The following is a 27,765-nucleotide window of genomic DNA, read 5'->3' as shown; positions in this document are numbered from 1 at the left end:
AGAAAAGGTTCCCAGGCCAGCTTTGTCAGAATTGTGAATTTAATAAGGGAAAAATGTAAATTGGTTTCACTCCAGATTGCTCATTCAGATTAGGAAACACTGATGCCGAAAGGTGTGTGGAACTTGCAAGCTAGTGGCTGTGAAACCCGATAGTCCCTGAAAACAGGAAAATTTGCAATATGTGACTAATCCACGCCCATTGTTTCCTATGCAGGCAGCGCACCAACTTAGTTCTGCCTCCTCATTACCATGATTGTAGCTTGTAGTCAGTGCTAACTGTACAGTTGACTCGTTGCACGTCTCAACAAGGGACCCAAAATTGTGAGGGGCTAGCACCAGGTAAAGCCAGCCTGTACCTCTTAAAGGGGATTGACTGGAGCAGATATAGGAAGTCAGCGAACAACTGATTCTGAGTTGGGAAATTCACAAGAATGAGACCCCATAGGAGAGGGAGAAGGCTGCAAGATTTTCTGTGCTGGAGGCATTGGTTGAGGAGAAGAAAAGGAGAAGGGAGGGGTTCTGTCTGCAAAGGGTCGGGTGGGAGGACGTGGGGGAGTGGCATCCAGGCAAACCCTCAGAAGGCGACGGGAGCAGATAGCCAACTTTAAGCCCTGAAGACCTGGATGAAGTGCCACAAAATGTTCAGTGATATCACAGGATTGGTCAAGGTCAGTGAATGCATTCTCAAATGCCATACCCCACCAGCTGCACGTCTAGCCTCAGACATGGAACCACACCTTAGCACTCAACTAACAGCCATCTCTATCAATCAGGACTTGTACTTGACATTCATAGCTTCACCTCTCCTTCACAAATTAAACACTGCAGCAAGTCTCACATCCACATCTCACAGCTTGTACACACTGCCTGCTATGTTCCCCAACAGTTACAACCTGCTGCATCTGGTTTTGTGTTACCTTGTCCTGCAAGATAGGGGGATATAGCAGCATCACCCAAACAAATTGCACCACACTCACTGGCCCTCTTCCCTCTATCCTGTAGGACAAGATAGCGCACAACTAGAGGCAGCAGACTGTAATTGGCAGGGGCCAGGCACGTCTGCTTGTTCTTACCCCCATAAAGGAGACAGTGTTCGTCGTCATTGGAGTGGGCATGGCCAGCGAGCAGCAGGGCTGAAATCATTGAGGATGGTGGTATGTTCATACCTAATCCTCCTTCTCAAATTCAACTTCCTCCTCATCCCACAATCTCTTCTGACTTATATGCAGCAGATGGTGTAAACATGTACCTCTGACTTGCACTGGGCCCCCTGCCTACAACCCTTTCCTTGTGCCTTTTTCCTTTAGGATACAGAAGAACTGCAGCTTGGTCAGACAATGGTGGAAAAGCGATAGGGGGAAGAGCAAGAAGAAGTGATGATGAAGAAATACCATCACAGCTCAGATATTAACACTGCATATTCTTTAGAGGATAGCTTAGAGACAGGATATACAAATGGCGAGTCAAGTGGGACCAGCTGACTGCAGCTGAGGAAGGTGTAAGCTCCCCAGATCATGAGTTTCCACAGGAGTTCTGCTGCTGAAGACTCAGATGAGCATATTGATGGGGCAGGCTGCAGAAGAAGGCTGATCAGTATGCGCAATGAAAGAAAGGCTTGATGCATTCACAGGCTTGCCAAAAAGCCTCCTTGTAATATCAATGAGCATGGAGGAGCCCGGTACTAACTTTGCAAAGGGCTTTGCACAGAACTTGGAGCCATCCTTTCCTTCATGGAAGTGGTGGCCAACTCTGTTGGCACGATAAAGGACTGAACCATAATGTAGTGTCTGATGATCGATATCTTAAATTCCATTGCAGTACAAGCAGAAGCAGCCTTGCATTGAGATGCTGCAGCAGAAGCTCAGAATTCTGTCATGCAAGCTCAGCCTGGTACCATCATGGTTGCTAATTGCAGTTTGTAAAGGGGCTAGCAGTCCAATAATCTGACCCCTAACACGTTTGTAGGATTGCTGAGGCGTTGCCGCAGGTGAATGGCAGTGGCTCGATGGGAGCACAATTTGCTGACCTTTTCCAGGAAGATGGTATTCATCCTCCCACCACTGTCACTCTGCCAATGTCCTTGCTATTGCCCTAGATGCTGCTGCCCTTGGCAAGGAGTTGCAGTTTGCAGCCAGGCCTTTTAGGCCTAAGGCTGCTTGATGCCCTCCTCCTAGACCATCTGCAGTCTCCCCCAGTGAAAGTAAGCAGCCATCCATCAGCCATGCTGCAACCCTTGGGTTAGCACTGCATTGGAGTACAAGGAACAGCAAAGGCACTTGGAAGGCAGACACTAGGAGTGCACAAGCATGATTAATTGACACTTGTGTGCAATATGGTTGGATTTAATTTGTATATTCGGTTTGGTGTGTTTATTTTTTCATAACTTTTATTTTTGCATTGTGGCCAAGCAGTTGCTGTGATGGTCAGTAACAGGTGTGGTAAGGTGTGGGACTGTTGGAAAATAGAAAATTAGTGTTGTGCTTACTGGTACCACAGTCAAATGAGTTATTCACAAACAGCCCAGCATGCAAGTTCCCCCTGCTCCTCATCCTCCTGTTTCTCAGCTACTTGTCATATAGCAGGTGACAAGGGCTGTGCTGTCATGATGGCAAGGTTCTGCAACATACAACAGACCACCATGAGCCTTGACTCCCATTCCACTGAGTAGTGCAAAGCTCCTCTAGAGCTGCCCAAGCAATGGAAGTGTTGTTTTCACACATTAATGTTTAGATCTATCTCACTTTGTGTGGAAGCATGACATTCATTGTATGCATGCTACCCATTTGTGCATGGTTTTCGCATCAGAGTCATCAACTATGTGGACAACATATAGCCCATGTCACCCAATAGCCATACTCTGGTTTATCATGATGGTTCAAATGTTGATGGACTGGGACAGAATGTAAGTATCATGCCTGCTACCAGAATAACGACCAGCATGAGTCACTGCATAAGGTTGCACACCAGCTGGATGTTGAGGGAATGGAATTCCTTCTGATTGAGGCACATCTCAGATTTAACATATGGCATCCCCAAAGTAATTTATGTCAGCAGTAGCCTGCAATCCTCACAAAGCTGTGTGCTTGCTCTGCCTGCTGGAAGGGAATGAGACATAATCTGCTCCCTTTGAATTGAGAACATCAGTGACCTCCCTTACTCAACAGTGGACAGCAAACTGTGAGATGTTGCAAATATCTCCAGCTCCCTAGAAGGAGCCAGATCCATAAAAGTTCATGACCAATCCACTAGTATTGCAGCCCTCATCCTGCTCTAACATTGCATTTGTGACTGCAGCAGGTGGCAGATTTCAGTGAGGACATACACACTGAAGCGCAGACATCTGACACATTGTTCCTTGCTGAGGTTCAGAATTACTCCCTTTATAACACAGGCATTATGGCCTTCTGCTGGGAGCCCTGCTCCCCCTCACTCTCCTTGCTCTTCCATCCTCCCTCTTCTAGCAGCTTGTTCTACTCTGCGTGACTGCTGTTCATTCTGCAAGTCATGTGACATTCTAAGTGAAATACCTACTAGTGCATCCATGTCTGGGAGTAACTAATTTGTTCAGAAGCCTTGAAATTAGAACAAACTCCTTTACCACCCGCCACACCACTCCCTGTAGGTTTTAGCAATTTGAAGTACTTTAAAAAGGACTTGTACAATCTTGTACAAAAACCAGTGGAAATCAGTCAGCAACTAACATGCAAGTATTTAATGGTCCTTTTAAATCATGCTAGTGGTGTGTCCCTCCTATTGCTAAACCTGTGTTCAGCCATGAATGATTAAAGACAGCAATAGCTGGAGTGCTGAGCTCCAAACGGCTGTGCTAGCATCAAATCAGAGTTACATGCTGATTGACGCAATAATGTGTCTATTTTGTGTACTTCCTGCATAATCTAACTATGTGCATTTTAATGCCTTCACCAATATGGCTTCCAGCACGACTTGCTCCAGAAGTGTGCACATGTGCCACAGACACCACTTTAGCTCTCTAAGGCACCCAAAATGTTGGTGCACATATCAGAATCTTACACCCAAAAAGTTTGCTAGACCATTCCCTGCATGAACACATGTAAACCAAATTCCTATGAGGGTCTACATCTTCCAATTTATTTCTCACTATTTGTGTTGTTTGAAAACTGCACACAAATCAAGCATTCAATGCTAGGAACCCAAAAAAGTTTGTTATCAAACACCTGTGTTCTGTGTTCTATTTTTTAATAGTCACATGGAAAACTGTGGATTGATTTGGAAGAGTCAGCATGGATTTGTTAAAGGAAAATCATGTCTAACTAACTTGCTGGAGTTTTTTGAAGAGGAAACAGAGAATGTTGATGAGGGCAAGGCCGTTGATGTGTATATCGACTTCCAAAAGGTGTTTGATACAGTGCCACACAACAGACTTCTGAGGGAAGTTATGTCATGGAATAAAAGAGACAGTAGCAATGTGGATACAAGATCGGCTGAGGAATAGGAAACAGAGAGTAATGGTTAATGGGTATTATTTGGGCTGGAAGAAGGTTTGTAGTGGAACTCCCCAGGGGTCAGTTTGGGACCCTTGGTTTTCCTAGATCTTGGTGTGCAGGGGACAGTTTCAAAGTTTGCGGATGACACAAAACTTGGGAGAATTGTAAACTGTGAGGACAGTGTAAAACTCCAAAAGGAAGACATAGGTGGAGTGGGCAGATAGGTGGCAGATGAAGCTCAATGTGAAATAGTGTAAGGTGATACACTTTGATACAAAGAACATGGAGAGACAGTATAAAATAAAGGATACTATTCTAAAGGGTGGGCAGGAACAGAGAGACCTGGGTGTAACTCTTTCAAGTACAAACACGTTTCCATCTGTTCCTATTCAGATGAAGTTACATTGTTTCATAGTTTGCCATTGTGAGATTTGAACTCTTGCTCTTGGGGTTACAAGCCCAGTACCATAACCACTTGGCTAATAAGTATATGTACGTAAGTTATTAAAGGTGGCAGGACAGTTAGAAAGAGCTGTTTCTAAAGCATACAGTATTGTAGGCTTCTTTAATAGGGGCATAGTGTACAAGAGCAGGGAGATTATGATGAACTTATATAAGACACTGGTTAGACCTCAGCTGGAGAAATGTATACAGTTCTGGGTGCCACACTATAGGGAGGATGTGAACGCATTGGGAGAGTGCAGACGGGGTTTACGACAATGGTTCCAGAGATGAGACACTTCAGTTATAAGAAAAGATTGGGGAAGTTGGGACTGTTTTCCTTGGAGGGAAGAAGGCTGAGAGGAGACTTGATAGAAGTTTTCAAAATCATGAGGGGTCTGGACAGAGTAGATAGGGAGGAACTGTTCTCATTTGTTAATGGATCGAGAAGCAGAGGGCACAGATTTAAAGTGTTTTGCAAAAGAAGCAAATGTGAGGTGAGAAAAACCTTTTCACACAGTGTGTAGTTAGGGTTTGAAATGTACTGCCCAGAAGTGTGGTGGAGGCAGGTTCAATTGAGACATTCAAGAGGGCATTGGATGATTATTTAAATAGAAACAATGTGCAGGGTTACAGGGAAAAGGCAGGAGATTGGCACTAAGTTAAAATGCTCAGAGAGCAGGTGCAGACAAGATGGGCTGAATGGCCTCTTTCTACACCATAACAACTCTGTGATTCTGTGATTTTGTGCAAGCATTCATTGAGTGTGGCCTTTTATAAGCCAAAAGGAAGGTAGAAAAGGATGCCTACTCAATAAAACTCATTGCAGGCATGTGTATTGACTGGTGAAGGTAGGTTTGCGGTAGGCAGTAGTGGATTTCTCAACAAGCATGTCAAGGAAAGGGAACACATTAGACTTCCCCATCTCAAAAGTGAATTTGAACCTGGGATGGAGCATATTAAGGTGTCTAAGGAAATCCTTACATGCGGCTGCAGATTCATAGATCAAGACCACATCATCTACATATCAGAAGTGTGCATGGAGTGGAGGGTTAGGTTTCATTCCATCAAAAACACTTTTCTCATGGAAAGCGATGAATATGTTTGCGAGCGTGGACCTAGGGGGGATCCCGTGGTTACACCATCTATTTGGGGACACAGGATGTTGTTAAACTGAACTTGACTACGCAAGTTTCTAAGTTCCTAAGTTCAATGAACACAGATTCAGAATGTGGTGGTGCATTTTTTTTGTTATGATATTGCAACATGGTGCAGATTTTGATGACTTCCTTCAGACACTGAGCAACATCATGTATGAATTTCAGTGCCAGTGCGATGCCAGGTATGTAGGTGTATGCCCTAGTGTTTGGCTGATTGAACAACATGTTCTTTTGGTTGTTTGTAATAGGCAGGGTATAGACCATGCTAAACTAGCCTGCACTTAGAAAACCTAAAACAAAATGTCTATTATTAGATGTGATTCTGTAATTGGACTGCACTTGTTGAACAATCTTAAGTGTGCCAATAGCTACCCTAACAACCAATTCCAGATAATCAGTCAAGCTCATAACATGGTTCAATTATGCTTGCTGGCAGTGACATATGTTCATACGCAGGGGCCCATTCTCCACAAACAAAAGGGATCTGTTCAAGCCTTGCACTTTTTTTGAATTACCAGGGAGCTTGGGGAACATTTAGCTCCCCTTCTCTATGGCAATGCATCAGCCAATCAGAGTCAACTTTCTAACTAATCAGCACCCTTTTCTCCTGTAGCACAAATTGTTGTTATAATTTGAAATTTGGCATTCTTGTGTTTATCCTGATGAGTGCAGAGCTAAAAGCTTCAGCAACATTTCTCTCTTTTCAACAATATTCAAGTTCTGTATGAAAAAATTCACCCATTGTGTCTGTTTAGAATAATTGGAATAAAGTGTTAAATTATACGTGTATGATTTGATACCAAAGCATTAACTGAGGAATTAAACTGAGTATGTAGTAAAAAAGTTTATCTTGTTCATGCAGTTTGAAAATGCTTTGGAAGTCCTCAGGCCACTATCTGGGTGGTTATATTGGGATTGCATCTCTTTAGCATGAACTAGACTTGAGCAAGGGCAATTCCTGGTGCATCTCCATCGCACCTTTTTTTCCTGTAGGAAACTCTGGCACTCGCCTGCCAGTTAAGGAGAATTGCCCAGGCCTGACCACAATCCAATGACCTGATCCCACAGTCCTATCTGCTTTGGGGGGTGGTGGGGGGTGTGGGAATCCTGGTTTAAGTCTCTCAACTCTTGGTCCAACCCCCAATTATACTTTACCTTGTGGACAGAGGTTCCATATATTATAAGGCATCCAGAAAATTCCCAGAATTAAAAAACAAGAAAACAGTGGATCCTCTACAGAATTTCTGTCTCATTGACTTTTGGTAGAAAATAATATTGGAAGAGGATTGTACTGACTGGGAAATTCTGCATTTCCTATGAAACAGTCCATTGCATAAGATGAAGACTGAAGATTTAAAAGTAGCTACAAGTAATCCTGACAGAAGTTTGGAACAGGTAGAACATTACAATTTATACTATAACACTTGACTGATGGGCTGTGAAGGGAAAAGGCATGAAGTGCTAGGTAGTTAAATATTCAATCTGAAAACTTTCTTAAAAGCAAAAAAATAGTATTTGTTTTCAGGGGCAGAAAGCTTCTCCAGGGACCTGATGCACAAACAACAGTGTGCAAAATCTTAGACATGTACTAGACACATAAGGCAGAAATTTCCCCCATTTGAGGGGTTTGTGCGGTGGCGGGCTTGGGCCCGATCAGCGTCCCCGATCAGAGCCACACCGCCATTTTACGTGGGTGAGCTAATTAAGGCCCGCCCAGCGTGACGTGCGCCCGGAAGCGCTGAGTGCTCCCTGTGCAGCCAGGGGGTTGGGGGGGGGGATTCCCTGAGTCGGGGCCTGTGGCCTGTGCTCTTTCATGCATGTGCACGAAAGAGCGCAGAAATCTCCCTGAAGCACAGAGGTGCCTCAGGGAGATTACTTTCACTTATGAAACATTGAAGAAAGGTAAAAAAAATTTATGGACATGTCCTCTCATATGAAACTGTCACATGAGCTGGGACATGTCCATTAAGTTTTTCAAAAACTTTCATTTAATTAATAAACCCTTCATGAAACCTCATCCCGCCCGTGGATGAGGTTTCATGAAAAATTGAAGGCCATCTGGGTTCTTCATCTGCCCGCCAACCTTAAGGTTGGATGTGCAGAATTCTTAATAACTTTACTTTTTAATAGTTTTAATAGGCCCTTGACAGTTCGGCGGGCACGCAGCCAACTCTGGTGCGTGCCCGCCGAACTGACAATCTAAGTGATGCGCTGTGATGTCGGGATGCACACCTTCCCGCTTGCTGACCCCGAAAATTCTTCCCATACTTTAACATACATTAAACATGTGCAACTGCTACAACATAGAATTTACTTATCAAGCTGATGATGAAAGTAATTTTTGTATGTGTTCCAAATAGAATTCACCAAGTTAAACAGTGATAATTGATTACATGTTCTGCCAAAATACCATAAAACCTAGGGCATAAGTTATGTCAATATATAAACGAATCCCTCCTCCCCCACCCCCACTTTAGCGGTTTGCTGAAATTCTGGAATTAGATTAAAATTCTAGAAATAATACTTTTATATAGGACACTCCCAATGCTTAGAGGACATAAAATGATGCATGAAGATACAACTTATACACCAGTGGTAGAATTTCTGTGAGGGTTCTCCCGATCTGCCGTCATGAATTTGGCAGCCATTCAGAAGAAAGCCCCAGAGAAATGGCAATAAACTGAGAGAGAATGAGAGAAACTCTGTGCAAGATACAACTCACTTAATAATAGTAATTGAACACAATTGTAATAGTGCATACAAAATTGTAAGTATTCAGATGAACATAAGTAATATTGCATGTAGGACATGAATTGTCTCTATTTGGTGCAGATCTCCAGCCGCACACTAACTACACTTTCACAGTGACTGCGTGCACTTCTGTTGGATGCAGCACAAGCCAGCCTGCAACAGGCAGGACTCTGCAAGCTTCTCCAGAAGGTATGAGAAATAATCGTAGCATTTAAGTAAGATTATTTATATGAGCACTCCTTGGGTCTGGAACACAGTGCTGCATAATCTCAATTTGCAGCTTTCATCCTAGTTCAGCATGTCAAAATCAGGTCAAAAAATTCCCCATATCGTATCTATGATGTAACCATGTCAGTCTGACAAGTCAGGGTTTTGGTTGACTGAAAAATGGCATGTACAGGCTTTTTTTATAAACATGCTTTCACCTCCAAAATGCACAGTGGGAGCTAGGATAAAGAAGAAACTAGGTAAGTAGAACAATTTAACCTTCATTTTACAGGGAGGAACAGATAAAGAGATAATTTAGGTTAGGTGGAAAGAAAAGTAAAGCAAAAACTAAAAAAAAATGATGGGGCATGTGGAAAAAAGAGAGGGAAAGAACAAGGAATGTGGAATGTGAAGGACAGTATTGTGAACAGAAATAAATGGGCATTTTAACTTAAGAATGAGATTCCAGCAAGAAACCACCCCACTAAATTAATTCCCTACCCATCATTGACTGAAGGACAACTCTGGCAATTTTAACCATTATTATTTAATTGTCACCAGTACATTTTCCTATAGGTGTAAGAGGTAGCAGGATGTCTAACAGCTATGGAAATTGGGGTGAATCAAGTGACTGCCGACTTCAGGTTTAGTGGCTGGGGAGGAAATTCCCGAGGGTTAAGTGAATGCAGAGGCTTCAATTATCTACTTGCCGGGATGAGTGTGGTTCGAGCAACACCCCAAAAATGCTCAGCAGCTCCCTTGATCAGGCCTAGGTTAAAATACAATTGGGATCATATTGAAGTAACAGGATGTGATTTGCATAAACTCATGAGGCCATAGTCTTCTTATGCAAGAACCTCAGCTGCCTGGTTTCCATTGACACCATCCAGGGCAAAGTAGCCCACTTGATTGGCATCCCAAACACCAAAATTCACTCCCTGCACCACTGACACACATTGGCAGCAGTGTGTATTCTATACACGTTGCACTGCAGCAAGTCACCAAGCCTCCTTTGACAGCAATCTCCAAACCTGTGACCTCTACCAATTAGAGGAACAAGGGTGCAGATGCATGGGAACATCACCACCTGAAGTTCCCCTCCAAGCCATACACCACCCTGACTTGGAAATATATCATCGTTCTTTCACGGTCACGGGATCAAAATTCTGGAACTCCCTTCCCAGCAGTTCTGTGGGTGTCCTTTACTTCCTGACCCCACAAAGGAAAGTTTCTGACCTACCTAAATGATCTTTCCTTGCTTCCTATAAACTACTAAACTGCTTTAATCTGGCGGGAGCAGTTTCCTTGATCAGGCCCAGGTCAACATACACTTGGGATTGCATTGAAGAAATAAGATGTGATTTGCATAAATTCATGAGCCCTCATCTGTCTTGTGCAAGGACCTCACCTGCCTGGTTTCCATCAAAATCCACCAATGGTTCTTTTTAAAATATTTTTTGTTAACAGTTGGTTTGTCAGTGCATATTTTAGTTTTGTAGGGTTAAAATTACAGGAAAAAAGCATCCAAAAAGTAACTTTCTTATTGTAATATTAATGTTTAATCACAGTGTGTGGATTTAAAAAGCAACAATGGTGGCTGGCCAGTGGACAGGAATCTCTGTAGACATTTTGGCAATCTCAGGGTTAATTTCTAGAGATTGTAATTCATGAAAGACTTCAACATAAGTAGGTGTGTCCTACTTCAGCGCAGAGTTAAAACAGAAACATTTTTCAGATGAATTTAATTTTAAAATACGTAATATATTTTAATCATATCTCAAATTTTATTTTTGGTAATCTTAATTTGGGTGCACCTGACAATTCAACAAAAATGATGACTACTGTCTTTATTTTTCTTGTTAGGAGTTTGGCCAAAGCCTCATCATGTTGTAGTAAGTTCCAACATCGTAGAACTCTATTGGACAGAGCCAACGAAGCCAAATGGGATCATCACACAGTACCATTTATTACGTGATGATGCAGTCATCTTCACTGGTGGAAGTATAAACCACAACTACATAGATACTGGCTTGCAGCCCAACACTAGGTAAAACTTTTGCAGATCTTTAACAAGCTTTTAAGCAGTGATTATTGGTGATATCCAATCTGTGAGAGTCTGAAAGAATCCTTTGACTTGCTCTTAAAAAGCCAAACAGTGGTGATATTTAATCATTAAAATTTTAAAAAAATCTTTAGGAGAGCTCTTAAAAGACAAATATTGGTGATATTCAATCACCTACTGTCTTTTGTGACTCCTCTTGTTTATTGATGTGATTTAATGATTGTGCTCTATGTCAGCTTCTCTTTTATCTCCCTTATCTGAGTAGGAATTAAAACACATTGAAAGTTGCTGAGCTAACATGAGCTAAACATTAATATAAATGCTAAAGTACCATTTCTACAGATATAATCTCATTTTAAATCTTACAGGTGGAGCAGGAGTATTTTTAACACACTAATTGTGATGTATGCCTCAAATTACAAAATAAATGGGTTAATGACTCTAGTAAAATACTAGACACAGGAATTTAAGGCGAACACATCAGTGTGTTGAAAATAGCACACCAAGGAATGCCAATCCCATAGCTATCTATTTTTACCTTAAAAGTGCAGAATTTGCAGCCAGGCATAGCATGATTTAAAATGAGTTAAATAACATTATCATTTAACTTTGATTCTACTGTTAATCCTTTGCTCTTTGCTGTATTTTTCTCTAGACATGTGTACCAATTGCAAGCCAACACAAGAGGAGGGACTGGTAGAAGTGAAAATTACATTGTTCAAACACCAGTATCAGCACCAGAGAGAATTCCAGCTCCATATAACATTACAGTGGCTAGTCCATATTCACTCTTCATAGACTGGACTCCACCTGGTATATAGCATTTAGAAATATGGTGTTATTTCTTTCAATAGCATTGCCAAAGCAAGATATTTGAGAGGCATTATTGGATTATGTTTTAATTAAATAAAGGAAAAATAGAAATCTATTTCCCACAGCAATTTATAATCCCCATTCAGTGACCTCAGGCCTGAACCTGAAAGATTATACTTAGCATGTGTGTCAGTTTAGCATACATAAGTATTGTGATTGTGTTCCAGGAAGGAGTGCCTTGCCCTCAAGAAAGAGATATGGTTACAGGCTAAAGAAACCATTGGATGAATGTAATTTAAAACACATAGGAGGAGAAATTGCACCTAATTTTGGACAGAAAATGGGGTGGGGGGGAGCTCCAATTTTGTGTTCAAAGGGTGCCTGAAATGCATCAGTCATCATATTGACCTCAGCAATATAGGTGTCCTGGACACCCCTTTAAACAGACATTAGGCCCTTGGATATGCTAATGATTGCAGAAATTGGGTAGCACTGTTCGAAGCAGGTGCCGAGCCTACTCCATTTAGTTTTCAGTGCTTGCCTCAGCCAAAATAGTAACTGCGCACAAATAGTTACTTTTACTTTAAGTTTTATCTTCATGTGGAGCCAGAGGGGTGCATTCCTAAAGCCCACTGCTGGCCTGCACTATCTTTCCTTCCTTTTTCCTGTTTGTACCTCCTCACCCCCACATGACCAGGCCCAAACTGGTGAGCTGCCTCTGGAGACAAGATGGGCATTGACATTTCACAATGATATTAAAATGTAGGGGGTTAAGATCAAATTACCTTCAAAGAGGAGCAGATTGATCTATCATAATAAGCTTTTTAACAGTTAATGTGAAAAAATTAATGATGTTGTAAACCGCTTATTGAATATTAACCCATCTACTACTGAATATTACATTTAAGATATTTGTCACCACAAAGGTTAAATTTTACCACTTATAGACCACAAAGAATGAAGTCTAAAACCATGTATCGTTGTAAGTGATACATGTGCAATGACATTTTTTTTAATCAAGGAAGTTTAATAATTTAACTTTTTCCATTTGCAAAGATAAAGTAATAATCAACTTGCTCTCTGCATACATTTCAGCTTCATAAATCTTGAATTAACAATCCATGCTTCATTGTTCTGAATAATGAAAAAGGTCATTACAGAGAATGCTAACAAACTAAAGTGTGATGTCTTGGCTATAGCCAGAATGGATTAAGGATTGTGCTAAATTTGAAAGATTTGTATTGCTAAATTCCTAAAAATAAGTGGTGAAAAGTCAAAACTTGTCAGACCACATAACTCATGTTCCTAAAGTAATTTATACACAATTTGGGTAAGAGATGAAGGGAGCATATAAGGATGAACTTTTTCTACCCACTAAGTGGTACTGACCTAATGAGAGTGGTGGAAGCAGAGATAATCAATGATTTCAAGAGAAAATTGGACAAGTATTTGAAGGAAATAAATGGTCAGGGCAACAGGGATTGAGCAGATGAATTGGACTGATTGGATTACTCCATGGAGAGTCAACATAGACTTGATGGGCCAAATGGCTTCCTTCTGTTCCACAAATGACTCCATGGACATAATTTAATGGAGCCTGCTGGAGCTGGTGTGATGATGGAGGAGCAAGGAGAATTAGGCTTGAGTACCCACATTTGACTCCCGGCGGTTGGAACGCTGTCACTATTTAAGGAGGTGGGGTGGGAAGGGCCCGACATGGGATGTCAATTAGGCTTATTAATAAGCCACTTAAAAGAATTATCCCTGAGCCAATCGGGATTTAATGGTGGCTCAGGGATTTAACCTGTCTCACTTTCCGATGGCCGTCTAACAAACCCTGTCAGGTTTGTCTATGGCCTTGTTGGGGAGGGCGGGGGTCCTTTGTTGACAGGCATTCAGCGCCTTATTGAGGCACCGAGAATCAGGAAGGGGTGGGGGGGAAGGGGTACCCTGAAAGCCACCCCTCTGAGCTTGCATCTGATCTCTCTGCCCCCACTTCACTGGCAACCCCCTCCCTTGGACCACCACCCTGACCCGCTCACCTGTCTCCGTGGATTCAGCAATGATCCCAGTGGCACTGCGGGCAGCGGAGAGCTGCTGGCAGATTTTTCATCCTATTGAAGCCTTGATTGCCTGGGAGGCCCAACGTTGGTTACTTTAGTGCCTGATTGCATTTAAATAGTGTCAGATGACCTGGGGCTCCCACCGGTTCTCCAACCGATGTTAGGGGGATCCCGTCGCAGATACTAAATTCTGCCCAAGACTCTAATTTACTTTGAAAGAATTTATTGCAGATGCCACCTTCCTACCGTGAATGTTTGACAGAATTGGTGTGTACAAGCAGCAGTTGATCACAGAAGATTAAACTATTAAAGAGCACTGTCACACAGTACATTTCTAGCTGAACTACAATTTAAAGAAAATTGGGGCAAATGTTATGTTTATCAAGATATGGAATTCCAGTGCTGAATACTGGAATATTCTGCCATGTGTTTCATTCAATGGTAGTACCAAACAATCCCAGAAGTCATATGAAGCAACAACATGCTTTAAAATTAGCCTCAGAAGATTACTCCTACTGCACAAATGTAAACTTTTCCATTTTTTACACCAGCCCTCTTTATTGTCTCTGTGAATGAGATTGCTAAGGTGTTGCCAATTAGTGATGAATTATACATTGTGGACTGGCATCTTTTTAAAAAAATTAGGAAATCAAGGTGAAAGGGTTAAAGAAAGTCTCTAGTGAAGAGCACCACTAAAGTTGAAAACAATAAAAGAGTGAACTCAAAGATGCTCTGATTAGGTTATGCCATGGCCTGAATTCCCTTAGAGCAGCTAATGCAGCACCACCAACGCCTTGTCATAAGTGAGGCAGAAACATTGTTCACATATGTAAACAGGATTTCCATTGCCCTTCTGGGGAAATTATAACAGTTGGGGCATTAGCCACTCTGAGGAAATTCCAGGCCCATAAAACCCTGTGTATTGGAGGAGAAAAAAAAGACTGAGACAAAATGAGTTGTGCAACTTTGAGGCTCGGGTTACTCTGATGAGCAGCACTTTTGAACTTATTTTGTACTATTTTTTTCATCACTTGTAGGTGTTTTCAATACCACAGCCCCCTTGCTATATAATGTCACTTTAAACCTTGGGACTGCTCGAGCAATTATTTGTCCCGCTGGTCATAATCATTCCCTATTAGTGGAAGAACTGAAACCATTTACAGACTATGAGATAAGAATTCAGGCATGTCAGCCAGGTAAGACAGAAAATGTTATTGGTTCTTATTGCCATATAAGAGCTTATTTGATTGTTTTGTATGTTTGTGATTAATAGTAATGGGGGTGTGGAGAACCACAAACCAGATCTTTACAGTTTAGATTGCAAGTAGCTTGAAATAATATACTCCTTTTTGAATGAACTAATTTGACCCATCATGGATTCAATCTAGTTCTGCAGTAACAGGTAGCAAATTGTTAGTTAATGGCAACGAAGTCTTTATAAATGTTATCCCCACCCTCCTCTATTTTAATAAGCTTCGGCATGGGGTTGCTCTATACCGTGGCTTAACCTCACCATATAAACTGGACTGGTGCTGACAAATTTCAGACCACCTGACTATTTGGATGGCCTTTTCTAGAGTCAGATCCTCTTTTGCTTGTAGTATGTCCTTAAGGACATCATCAGCTACTCCAACTACTAGTCGGTCTCGTATAAACTACATAGTCGCAGCCTTCAGCCAATCTGTATAATAGGTTTATGAAAGAGTCAAAGGGTTCTCCAGGCTGTTGGACTCACTTGTTGAACTTTGCTCGCTCTAAAACTTTATTACTTCTTAAATAAAAGTAGGTATCGAAGGATTTCAGAACATTTTCAAACTTATCTGAAGATTCATTTCCTTGTCTTGCAATGATGCCATTAGTTATCAGACCAACAAAGTACAGTAGTGTATTCACTTGTTTAGCCTCTGTCTTCTTATCTAATCCTGATATATTGAAAATAATTGTCAAAGCCCCTTATACAACAAAGAAGACATAGCAAATAAAGAAAGGTTATACTGTAAATATGTTGGGTAAAGACTTGGGAGGAGTTGTAACATTTGGCATAGCAAGGGTTAAGATGGCACTTGAGAATGGTACTGCCAACAGTGTGATGTAAAAGGCCATGACAAGGGTCAGTCTAAGAGGATGCAGAAACCTGTATAGAAGTAAGCATGGAGTTAGTTCATAGATTTGGCTATACCTTGGAGATATATATAGTTATATATTACCAATAAACATTACTGTTCAACATTACAAGCCGCTGAACCTCTAAGTGAGAAATACTGAACAAACCCTTACAACAAAATTCACATGATTTTCTTACTGCTGTTGGTGAAGCAGCTTCTATTGCGTGAGAAATGTAAATTGGATTGCCATCAAACTTTGCCTTGCTTTTCACTTGGTGTTTCCCTCATACTGACTAGCTGGGTGGAGGAACCCATTGCAAAATTGTTGGAAAAGCTTTTGTCCAATTATTTTTGGAACAGTGAGTTAGTGCACCATCATGCAGTACCACTGAACCACCTATTGACAGTTGAACTTGAACTGTTATTGCAGAGCAATCAGTTGCCTTACTCAAAGCAGGAATATTAATATTTTGGGAATCTTTCTCCTGTTCAGTTGGCCCCATCACCTTTGCTACCCTGTGACAGTAAGTGTATTCTGCCACCTGAAATGAGTGGCACCAGAAATGTTGGTCACTCTCAACATGCTAATGAACGTGATCCCAGGAAGTGGATTGGCTAAAAGAGTTACTAGCTGGTTATTGTAGGCCCTAACCCTAGCACCCTTTCAGCAGAGAAAGGAATCAGTTTAAGATTCAAGCTTACTTGTAGACAGTGAGGGTCCATGGTACACACAATGTAGTTCATGAAGATTAACATTTGGACATTCCTGCTCTGTGTTATCAGGCTAACAGTAATAATGAGTGAACTCAAAGGGTACAAGTTTATATACGGAAGGGGATGATGTGTGCCTTATGCTGCACTTACATATTGAGGCCTTTGATAAGACCACAACAAATTAGTCTGCTAGTTTCATAGACTTGGTGAGTTGAGGGTGCCAGCCATGGTCCTAGAGGCAGCTCGCTGAATACAAGGTGTGCCAAGGTATCAAGGGCCTATGGAGAGAAAGGGAAGGTAATCAGTTTGTGGGGCCAGCAACAGTTTTAACATGGAGCCAAGAGGACCACTTCAGGGCTTCACAAAAATCACTACTGTCCTCAAAATCTGCTCCCCAACAGCTAACTGCTTATAGTGAGATAGTGCCTGGAGTAGATACTGATGAATTGTGTATTGAAATAACATGTAGCATGCAGCAGACGATAGTGACCTCGGAGAATATAGTGAGATAACCTGCAAAGTTGCCTTGGTATCCCCTGCATCCTGTCACCACCCTTTAAACTACAGGTAATTGGCAGCCAAGATTCAAATGGTATGGTCTATAATGATCATGCTAACTGCTTATATTCAAGTTCTGCTTTTGTTTCTGACTAGTGCAAGGTCCCATTAGCCCTGGCTGAAAGTCTCCGAGCAACAATCCTACTGGTAGCCTTCGTCCTCAAATGAAGGTGACACAGATGATAGGGGTACAACTAAAATATTGTGTTTGCCACCTCAAAGCAGGTATAGCCTAAATGTTCCAGAGTCCCTGGGCTTTTCATCCTTGCCATGAGGGATTTGAGGGATAATCTTATTCAGGTGTATAAGATAGTTCATGGTTTGATAAAGTGAGAAAGTTTACATTCAATTAGATTGGATTTGAACCCATGTCCGCAGAGCATTAGCCTGGGTCTCCGGATCATTAGCCCACTGATATTACAACTTCACCACGATCCCCCCCCCCCACCTTAGTGCAGGTGAAAACCCTGAAATTATGTGAGAAATAATTGAACACCACATTGAGGGGATTTGAGTGTCTTTCTGTATGGATGAACAAAGATGGGACAAATAGTCTTAATTGTCCTAGTGTGGATGCTGTAGTAGGTCCTGTAAGCCAGGGCAATGTGTTTTTTTACCCAGATGGCCTATTCTGGCTTCCCTATCTCCCCCTCTCCTATCCTATACTCCACTTGCATTGCTGCCCCACATATACCCCCTCCCATCCCTTCATATCCCTCTGATGCCTTTGTCTATCCCTATCTCCTCCCATGCCATCTCCCATTTACCTCCTCCAACACCTTCACCTCCCTCCCATCCCAAGACCTACCCCCTCCCTCTCAGCTATCATGTCAGCCACCCCATCATGCCATTGTTCACCCTCCCCCTCTCTCATGCCATCCCACCCTGCCCCCTTCATTGCTCCTCCTTCTGCCTTGTGTATTCCCCACTCTCCCGCATTACCCATCGTCGTCAAGAGCTCAGTAACCAAGATCAGGAGTGGCAAGGGCACAGGACCAGTAAGTGAGGCTGGGGAGTGTTGAGGGCAGGGACCAGTAAGTGAAGCTGGGGAGCAGTGAGGGCAGGGACCAGTAAGTGAAGCTGGGGAGCAGTGAGGGCAGGGACCAGTAAGTGAAGCTGGGGAGCAGTGAGGGCAGGGACCAGTAAGTGAAGCTGGGGAGTGTTGAGGGCAGGGACCAGTAAGTGAAGCTGGGGAGTGTTGAGGGCAGGGACCAGTAAGTGAAGCTGGGGAGCAGTGAGGGCAGGGACCAGTAAGTGAAGCAGGGGAGCAGTGAGGGCAGGGACCAGTAAGTGAGGCTGGGGAGTGTTGAGGGCAGGGACCAGTAAGTGAAGCTGGGGAGCAGTGAGGGCAGGGACCAGTAAGCATGGCATGTGTGCCACACCCCACCACCAAATCGAACCACCAGCCAATCAGCAAATTTGGACAGTCAAAAACTGTGCATTATTGCTTTAGATTATCATTATAAGAAAATGGCTGTGTGTTTTTAAGAGATGTCGTTCCCATTTTTCAGGAACACTGCTTGCTATTAATGCCCACTTTGAATAGGCGGACTTAATGCACAGAGGGATTGCTACCCAAAGCTTGGAAAATTGAGCGTTGAATATTATTGCCTTTATTTAAATAAATTTAGTATGCATTATAAAGCTTTTGCACACTCTGTATGAGAACTGTATGTGCTGGCCGGGAACCTGAATCAGAAAATAACGAGATACACATTCCGAGTAGGTTGCAATGGAACAATTTTCTGGAATCCGCTTGTAAGATTAATGTTGACAGGATTTTTTCAGCAGTTCAGAATTCAGTCTCGACACTTGATAAAAAATATATGGGTAAAAAATAGTTGCTTAAATTTTCGTCCTTAGGCTTTAGTTAACTTGGATATGATACTGTTGTCTTAGATGGCTGTGGAGTTGGTAAACGAGCATACATGAAGACAGCGGAAGCACCACCACAGGATCAACAGCCACCTGCCCTAACAGCAGTCGGTTCAGCAGTTGTAGAAGTCAAATGGCTTCCACCTGAAAAGCCGAATGGAATTATCACAAATTATTCTATTTACAGGTAAAAATCTATCATGATTATTTTTTGCTTTACTTGGAATATTTTGGCCTAGAAATTCCGTCATTGTATGTAAAATGGCTGCCTAAGGGATCAATATGGCAGATGGCATGCATGAGCTCCTCCTGCATTTATTCCCTAACCCACCCTTAAATGTATGCTTGGTGTCAGTCACTGAAATGGGGCATGCTACTGCCGCTGCAAATTATACCGTGTCATCAAGAAGGCTTCCCTCCTGTCTCTGGGGCACAGATATTTTCAGCGCCTGAAATAAAAGATATGGACAGAGGAGAGCAGAGGGAAATAAGGAATTGCTGAAAGTAACTATTGTTTCTCATACAGTGTGTAGGGGGTAAGATAGAAGAAGGGTAAAAAGTGATAAAGAATGAAGGTACCTCGTGAATTGTCTCCTCCAGTGGTGCCACTCACCACAGTCATGACTTGCCCCTGTCCATGATGGCTGGCATGACTTCTCCCAGAAGGGAAAGGGTGTGTAGGTGGGTGACAACTTTTCCAATTTGAACCTCCTGCCAGATGTGCTTAACCTTCTTCTACATGAACGAAGAGAGTGGGTGAGTAACAACTCACTGAGTGGTTTTGAGAATGTACCTTTTCTAGAACAATTTGTATACTTATTCAAGATTTGTGGTGTGTGGAAGTGAGTGTTGCAATACTGGTTGGAGTAGGGTGTACTCAGTATGAGTAGAAGGAGAGAGGTGACATGCATTGTGTTATAATTGTAGGAAAATGAAGGGAAATGGGGGAAGAGAATATTATAAGCAGTAAGGCTGCAGGTGTTAGTGGTGTTGGGAGAAGGAATCGAAGTGAGAGCCAAAAATCTTACCTTGCTAACTCTGGTGAAGTTTTTCAACTATTCTCTAATTGTAACCATGTTCAGGGAGCTAGGTTCCTCACATTAACCTCTTCCAACTGGCAGCAGATGTGATAACTTCAGGACTTTTGTCCCCCAGAGAGAACAAAATCTCCTTCTCCCTGTCAACAGCCCGAACAGTGTTTCCAAAACTGCATCTGAGAAATTGGGTGTACCTCTTTCAGCCATTTTATTCCTTTGAAAAAGTCTCCCTTCTGTCTACAGCCAGATTTCACAAACCCTTTAAGAGATGCTAGCTGCCAAACCCGATTTCCCATCCCTTAAACAGGCAAGCAACCAATAAGTGGCATTGGCTGCACGCCTGAGTCATAATAACGAGCTGCCAGCATCAGTTTCACATGGCTCTGCACTCTCGTTTTCCAGCACAATTAAATCTCCAGGTCTTTGTTTTTAGATAATTATTTGCACAATTACAATATGCATAAAATTGCTTATTCATCCAGTTAGAAATACAAATGTATTAAGTGACTGGTCAAATTCCTGTAGTGTTGCACATGACAAATCAAGGAATATTGGTTTTCCCTAATCTGTCACTGATGTCTTTGTCTTGCTGAGTCTGTAGGATGTATTTTTAATCCGGGGTTGGGAACCTGACACCTGGAATTCATCTGGGTCCCAACCCCACGCCCATGCTGTGTCATTTTCACAACACAATTTTAAATATAAATAGTCTAATTAGCCAGGAGGCGGTGAGCACCGAGCACCAAGCACCTCCAGGAGGCGGGTATTGCTTGCCTGGCGCCAGCTGCAAAGGCAGGCAGCAGCCTTAATTGGGAGCTGCTGCTGCCTTGCCAATTAGAGCAGGTAGGTCCTCAGACAGCCAGGAGGTCAAACGCGACAGAACAAGGCCCTGGATGACTAGGGTAGGAGCAGCGCTCTTGCTGGCAGTAGTTGGTCCCTCAGATTTGTTTCAAAGACAACTCCAGTAGAAATTTATTCGGGTTGCAATGTGCTCAAGATTGTTCAGGTTCACCAGAAAAAATTTGAAAATTCCAATCCCGAACTGATAGACCCCTTAACAAGCTCCTTAAGAAGCTGGAGGGGATGCTAATTGGTGGTGAACACGTTTCTCCCTCCCTCCCCCTGCTGGCTCTTTGAAAATTCAAAACTGTCCCGGAAGCATTGGGATCACGAGACGACCTCGGGAACTGTGAATTTCAAAGCCCACCCGGACCAGTTCCTGATGCTGCGGCCCTTTGAAAATCCACCCCTGTGTCTTCTTCTTTGCTCTCTTTTTCATTCGCTCAGTACTGTTTTTGCCTCACTGTCCACTTCCGTTTCTCTTTCTGTTTGGGCTTAATGTCAATTCATGAAATAAGCACATAGTTTTTTTAAAAAAAGAACAATTCCGTGGAAAACTAAACCCACCCCAAAATTATAAGTCTGGGAAATGTTTGTATTTGTGACAAATTCTTCTTTGCTGCTATCAGCGCAAACACACAGTGCAAAGCCATTTTCAAAAGAGTAAGCACCGATATGTCACCTGAAATAATCTTCTTTATTACTCCATCTATTAAAGGCATGTGCTAGAAAATAGAAAGAAACTGCCAGCAAGTTTCCCAGTTCTGTCATTATAAACATCTGTTTTGTCACTGTCATCAGCGAAAGATTTAATATTGTGGTTGTTTCAATGACTCTAAACTCCAACTAAAATCACTGGCAAGTGATTCATTGTGATATTGCCCAATATAACATTTGTATCTACTGCCCCAGTGCAACGTTTTCATTACACTTTAAATAAAATCAGCTCTCTATCTATGTCAGTCAGCAACATTCTGCTGTACACAGAGGAATCCAACAATCTACAATTATGATTTTGATTTGATTGTGTCGTTTGAACAGAAGGTTTATTACTTCTGACTCGGCTAGGCAGAATGCCTACTTTCCACTCCTTTTTAACTGTGCCTCGAATAAGTAACTACATTACCAAGCCAAAATGTTCTCTATTTTTAGCAAGCGTCACATTTTAATGGGACCCAGTGTCCTACTGTGGCAAAAGATTGCTTTTGTCTCTGTGTTCCTATTAACCAGGTTCTGTAGAATACATGGGAAATAAATCCTTTTCTTAGCAAATGTTTCATTTAAATTAACAAACTTATTAAAAGAGAATTAATTACCTGCTGTATACTGCTGTATTCTCCACTGTCTTTGTTCATAATAAAAATTATTTGTCCAAGTAAAATAAAGCAGGACATCTGTGCTGGTTAATGTTTATGAAGGGGTTTATAAAATGACCTAAATCTGACAAGCAGTAAACAACCTTTTACTATGTTCATGAAATTGCTCATCAGAGCAAGATATAGAAGGGTGCTCACAGCCTTACCTCTTAGCAATCACTTTTAATCTTATGTTCTTTTCTAATATGTTTCTGAGTCTTTCAAAATGATGGCAGAGTTATACCAAGATGATGGCTTCGGCAACCTAAAGGAGTTTTACTGTAACTGTTTCTGAAACTATTGACTACACAGGCTGAATGAAAGAAACCTAAGATAAATCAATCTGAGGGAAGTCTAGATGTTCAAAATTCTTTGTTCCTACAAGTCATTTGCTTAATTTTGTGTTGAAGTTTTAATACACTTTACAATCTATCAAACCTGTGAGCTGGTCTCCATAATTTTCATACATTTCAACTCTCGATCTCAACTAAGAATACAAGTACTTGGAAGGAAAACCAGGAACAGTGGCCAAGAAATTGGTTTTGGCCCATTTTTGAGGTCATAGCCCATTGTACACCTGTGGAGCTTTTATGGTTGTGACCTAGGTCCAGTGTTACCTTTGAGGACTACTGGTTTGGCTGCAGAAGGAAACAATAAATTAAGTGGAGCAGGCCTAGCACCTTGACAAATTTCCAAGAGTGGCCCTCAAAGAAGCATTAAGCTTCTCATTAACATACACAAGGAGTCTATTGCCTGTTTCAGGCAGCCACCAGAGATGCCTAAACATCACCCAACCCAAAATGGCATTTAGTGTATTTCAGATGCTCTTGGACATGGGAGATACAGCAAGATGGGCACAATGCAGCTTACCTTCTACCCCCATGGCCCCACAGACACTAGTGCTAAAGGAATTTTTTTTCCTTATATGTATATAAACAATGAGTACAGGCTTTTTATTGTAAGAGTCATAGGGGCAGGATTTTCAGGTCATCAGTTGGGCGCGGCGGGTGGGCCCAGGAGCAGCCAGGAAACGATCCGCCATCTGCAATTGGCCCCCGAACGCGATTTCACGCTGGCTGGCCAATTAATAGCCAGCCAGTGTGAAAGGCATGCTGAGAAGCTCAGTGCTACCGGAGTGCTGGGGGGAAAAGATTAGGAGCACAAATCTGCGCATGAGCTGGGGAGCACAGCTCCCTGATGGTAGGGAGCTGCGTCTGGGAGCAGAAGAATTTTAAAATCAAAAATAAAGCTTTTGAAAATCCGAAATTATGCTCACATGAGCATAAACATAATAAAAATTATGCCAAAACATTTTTTTTAAATGAATGTCGGAAACCTCAACCCGTCTGTGAATGAGGTTTCCTAAAAAAATCCAAAGGCCGCCATAAGGTTGGACGGGCAGTGAAAAGTGGCAGCTAATTGAAACTTTATTGGCCTTAATAGGCCTCTTAATTGTCAGCGGATACGCTGCCGACTGAAATATTGCGTGAGTGCTTGCCCAACATCATTGTGCACTATCTTATGCCTAATCAAGTCGGGCGTGCGCCCGCCCGCAGGATCTAAAATTCTGCCTATAGGCTCATTATTGCAAGCTCTGCATTACAGCTACCTCATCTTCTCTTCATCTGACACCCGTATATGCATTTCGAAACTTTTTCACATTCTGGAGCCGTGGCAGACTCCTGCTTTCTGGTAGGGATCCTGCCAGATTACATGGAGAGCAATTTTCCCAGCCATGTAGAGGTAGGATGGTGGTGTGGGGGGGAGGAGGGGTCATGGGCACTGGAAAAATTGCACCAAGATGCATTGGACCAGCTCCTTGACTGGCTCCTGCCTCCTTGTGCTTTTCCTGGAGGTGCACGGGCATAGACGAGTGACAGAAATCCACTCAGTAGTGGTGCGGATGCAATAAAGTGAATTAAGGAGCTACTTAATGATGATTATTGCAGCAGCACAAAAATTTTGCCAGTGTCGCACAAGCCCTCCTCTGTGTCCACACTCTGGCAAGTGAGAGGAGGCAGCTGCACAACGGGAGGTCAAGACTACATTACATAGCTGAAGGTGATCTAAACGTTTCTGGCAGCAAATGGCAAGGCCACTGTCTTCCCATATCACAGCCTTACCATTAATTGTGAAATTCCTGGAAACGAATGTCTCTGATCGTCATGGGCCTAATGAGATTTCGGCTGCTTCCCCCATACCAATGGCAGCTCCAGCGCTTCCCTGCCATTCCTGGTGCTTGGATCTGAGCGGCACAGTGAAGGCTGCCAGCTTCCTTGCAGTGGTTCATGCCAACTGAAACCCCCTCTTCTGGAACCCACCCGTCATCCCCAACTGGACAGTGAACGTGGAGATGACATACTAATGATCGCCTCCTGAAAAATTCAGCCAGTGTGCTGCCACTTCAAGCAGGCTCATGACCTAGAAATGACCCTGCCATTGGGTTCCTGACACCCGTGACAAAATTTAGCCCATTATGTCCCCTACCAAGGAAATTTGAATTGAATAATGGCAGGTTCAAGGGAGTGGGCATAAATCCCACTCTAATGCTCCTGGATTTGAAAAACAAAATCCAGGCCACAGCGTCTTTCCTCTTTGCAATTTAGTTTTGTTTTAAATAAAAAAAACTCTATTTGAAATGAGAGAGAGCAACAAGGGTCAGCTTTTAATGTGAAAGGAGAGCAGAGAGAGATGAGCAGCTGCAGATAGTCATGCAGAGTATGCAGAATAAGAGGGCAAGGAAAAAGATGATAAGGTGTGAAAAAAAGCCATGAGACATTCCCTCCAGAATCCCCACTTACCATGCCCACAACTCTCCCTTTCGCTGTCAGCTCCAGGACCTGCTAGTGACAGGGTATGCAAGCAGGCTCAGAATCTTCTTGCTTTCATATTTGGTGTTGTATCTTCTTCTGCAAGAAAGAAGGGATTGTGTTAATGGTAGACTTGTGAGGTGTTTTGAGAATGTGCTTGTAAAAGTTGAATATTGCACCTATTGTGTGTAAGTTGTGAGGCATGGGATAGAGTGCATTTCAATAGGGCTGAGAGAAAGAGATGCAAAGTATGTGAGCAGAAGGAGGTATAGTAAAGTGTGGTGCAGTGATTGCAGAGGAATGAAGAGATTGGGACCAGGGAGAATTGTGAATAATGGTACTGCAGGTGTTGCAGGTGTGAGGAGAGAGTAAATGAGCTGAAGTTTGGATTCATGCCTTGACAGCCCGAGTGAGGTTTTTATGACATTTCATCCAGGTCTAGGTAGCTAAGCTCCTGGCATTGACCTTCTGAGCTACCTCTTCTCACTGGCATGCTCGTTTGACTGGAGGACTTTCTGCACCCTGAAGGGGTATGGGATCTCCCTCCTGCCAACCACTTGCACAAGAGCCAATAAGGAGCAGTTCAAAGCCATTCTTCCTTGCTGCAGTTAGCGTGCTTATATCCTTTGAGAGGTGAAAGCTGCCTTTAAGTGTAAAGTAATGTCCAATTTTTTACGCCATCCCCTAAACAGGTGCACAGCCAATAAACAATGCAGGTAATACTGACTTCACATCTATCAACTGATAATGAGCTGACAGCACAAATCGCCCTTGATTCATGCAACCATGTGAATGGATTCATGCAGTATCTCCCCTACCTTTCTGACACAATCGAAATTCCAAGTTCATATTCTTTGAGTTGTTGGGCAGATTTTAATCCAGGCAACGCTGTTCTTACCCACTGGCTGGAGAGGCAGCAAGAGCCCCACGTTGCCTCCATTGGGGAAGGCCTGCCATCAGGCATTTAAGTGGCCAGTGATGGGTCTTCCCTGAGATCAAGGACTTCCCAAGGACTTCTCATAACTTCCCATCATTGCCATCAGCGCTCCTTGGGGAGCAGTGGTCCCTGCAAACAATGCACCCACCAGGAGCCCAGGATCAGCAAGGATCCCAGGCTACAGGTGAATGAGGGCCAAAAGGGAGTCAAGGGAAGGGAGTTGCTGGCTAGAAGGATGCCAGGTGTTTGGAAGAAAGGGCAGGAGGGTGGCTTTCTGTGGGGTCCTCCCCTCCCTGATGCCAGGTTCCTCTATTAGGCACTCAGTATAAGGCAATGAGGGCCCTCTGGGAACTCACAAGCAAACATAACAGGTTTGCTTTTAGGGTTTCCAATGTGGCAACTGCCCCACCCACTGGTGTTTAAATACCTGTAGTGGCACGGTAATGGTCTTAAGTGAGCATTAATTGCCAACTTATGGGCCTCAATTGGCATTGGAACAGGAATGACATCCACAAGTCTTACTGTCCCAAACTTAAATGGGACAGAGTCAGGAAGGCAGCAGGGCCCCCATCCAGCACCCTCCTTCCCAATTAAATGCCCCCCACCTCCAACCTCCCCTTGAGGGAGGTCATTAAATCCCACCTACCATGTGTAATAATACTGCAGCTCCACTATTAATAATACAATTTCATCTCTTTAAAACACCATATGAGAATGCACAGATATGAATGATTTGTCAATTCACTGCGGTAAGCAGGTTAATCATTTAGCTTGTAAGAACAATTAAGGCTCTGCTATTCTCTCCAATTTTCCATTTTTATTTCTCTTTGATCCTTTTGCAATTCATTTAGTTTTCCTTTTGTTTTTGTGTTTTGAAAGGCAATAAGACTATCTGTTACAAGATTCGTGGTGATCATAACAAAAACAAATGTCAAGGTTGACAAAAGGCCATTTGTTCCTTTGAATCTGATCCCTTCAGCCTCCCATTAAGGCATTCAATTACTTTTTGAACGTCCCTAAGTTTCTGCTCCACCATCCTTCCTGGCTGATTGCTTCATTGTGTAATCACTGAGTAAAGAAGTTCCTAATTTCTATATTTAACTTGTTTTTCACTAATGTAAATTTATGTCCTCTGTTGCTGTTTTCCTGACTTATTTTGGAGTAATGTTCTGGCCTTACCCTATCTATACCATGCAATCTTTCATAGACTAAGGTTCTGAGTGAATTCCCTAATCTAGTACGTGCTCTGCACTCAGGGTCAACCTTATTGTTCTCTGCATCTTTTGCAAAGCTTGTGCATGCTTTTTATAGCATGGTAAACTGAAATATACAAAGTACGTAAATCTGCTCATTATATTGCGAAGCAAGGATTTACATTTATTACAGCACCCTTCATATTACAGCCATTGAATTACTTTATTGAAGTGCAGTTGTTATTATGTAGGCAAAAGCAGTAGCTAATTTGCACACAGCAGGGTTCTACAGACACGAGTGCAATGATGTAACAGGTCATCTCAGTCAAGTAATTCAATTACCGAAACATTAAAACATTAAGGTAAAAAAGGGTGTGC

The 27,765-nt window shown here is 42.6% G+C and overlaps 1 protein-coding gene across 1 annotated transcript in view; it reads left to right on the top strand.

Annotated features, from left to right (window-relative positions):
• ush2a (Usher syndrome 2A (autosomal recessive, mild)) overlaps nucleotides 1-27,765 on the top strand; it is a 1,196,697-nt gene that overhangs the window by 1,027,421 nt on the left and 141,511 nt on the right. The window contains exons 55-59 of the mRNA XM_041207243.1: nucleotides 8,900-9,007; nucleotides 10,889-11,072; nucleotides 11,743-11,900; nucleotides 15,001-15,159; nucleotides 19,240-19,402. Coding sequence (XP_041063177.1) covers nucleotides 8,900-9,007; nucleotides 10,889-11,072; nucleotides 11,743-11,900; nucleotides 15,001-15,159; nucleotides 19,240-19,402 — 772 coding nt within the window. The remainder of the gene's footprint in view (nucleotides 1-8,899; nucleotides 9,008-10,888; nucleotides 11,073-11,742; nucleotides 11,901-15,000; nucleotides 15,160-19,239; nucleotides 19,403-27,765) is intronic.

Source organism: Carcharodon carcharias, chromosome 2, assembly GCF_017639515.1.
Source record: "Carcharodon carcharias isolate sCarCar2 chromosome 2, sCarCar2.pri, whole genome shotgun sequence".
NCBI classification, from domain to species: Eukaryota; Metazoa; Chordata; class Chondrichthyes; order Lamniformes; family Lamnidae; genus Carcharodon; species Carcharodon carcharias.
This window is presented reverse-complemented; position numbering and strand designations above follow the sequence as displayed.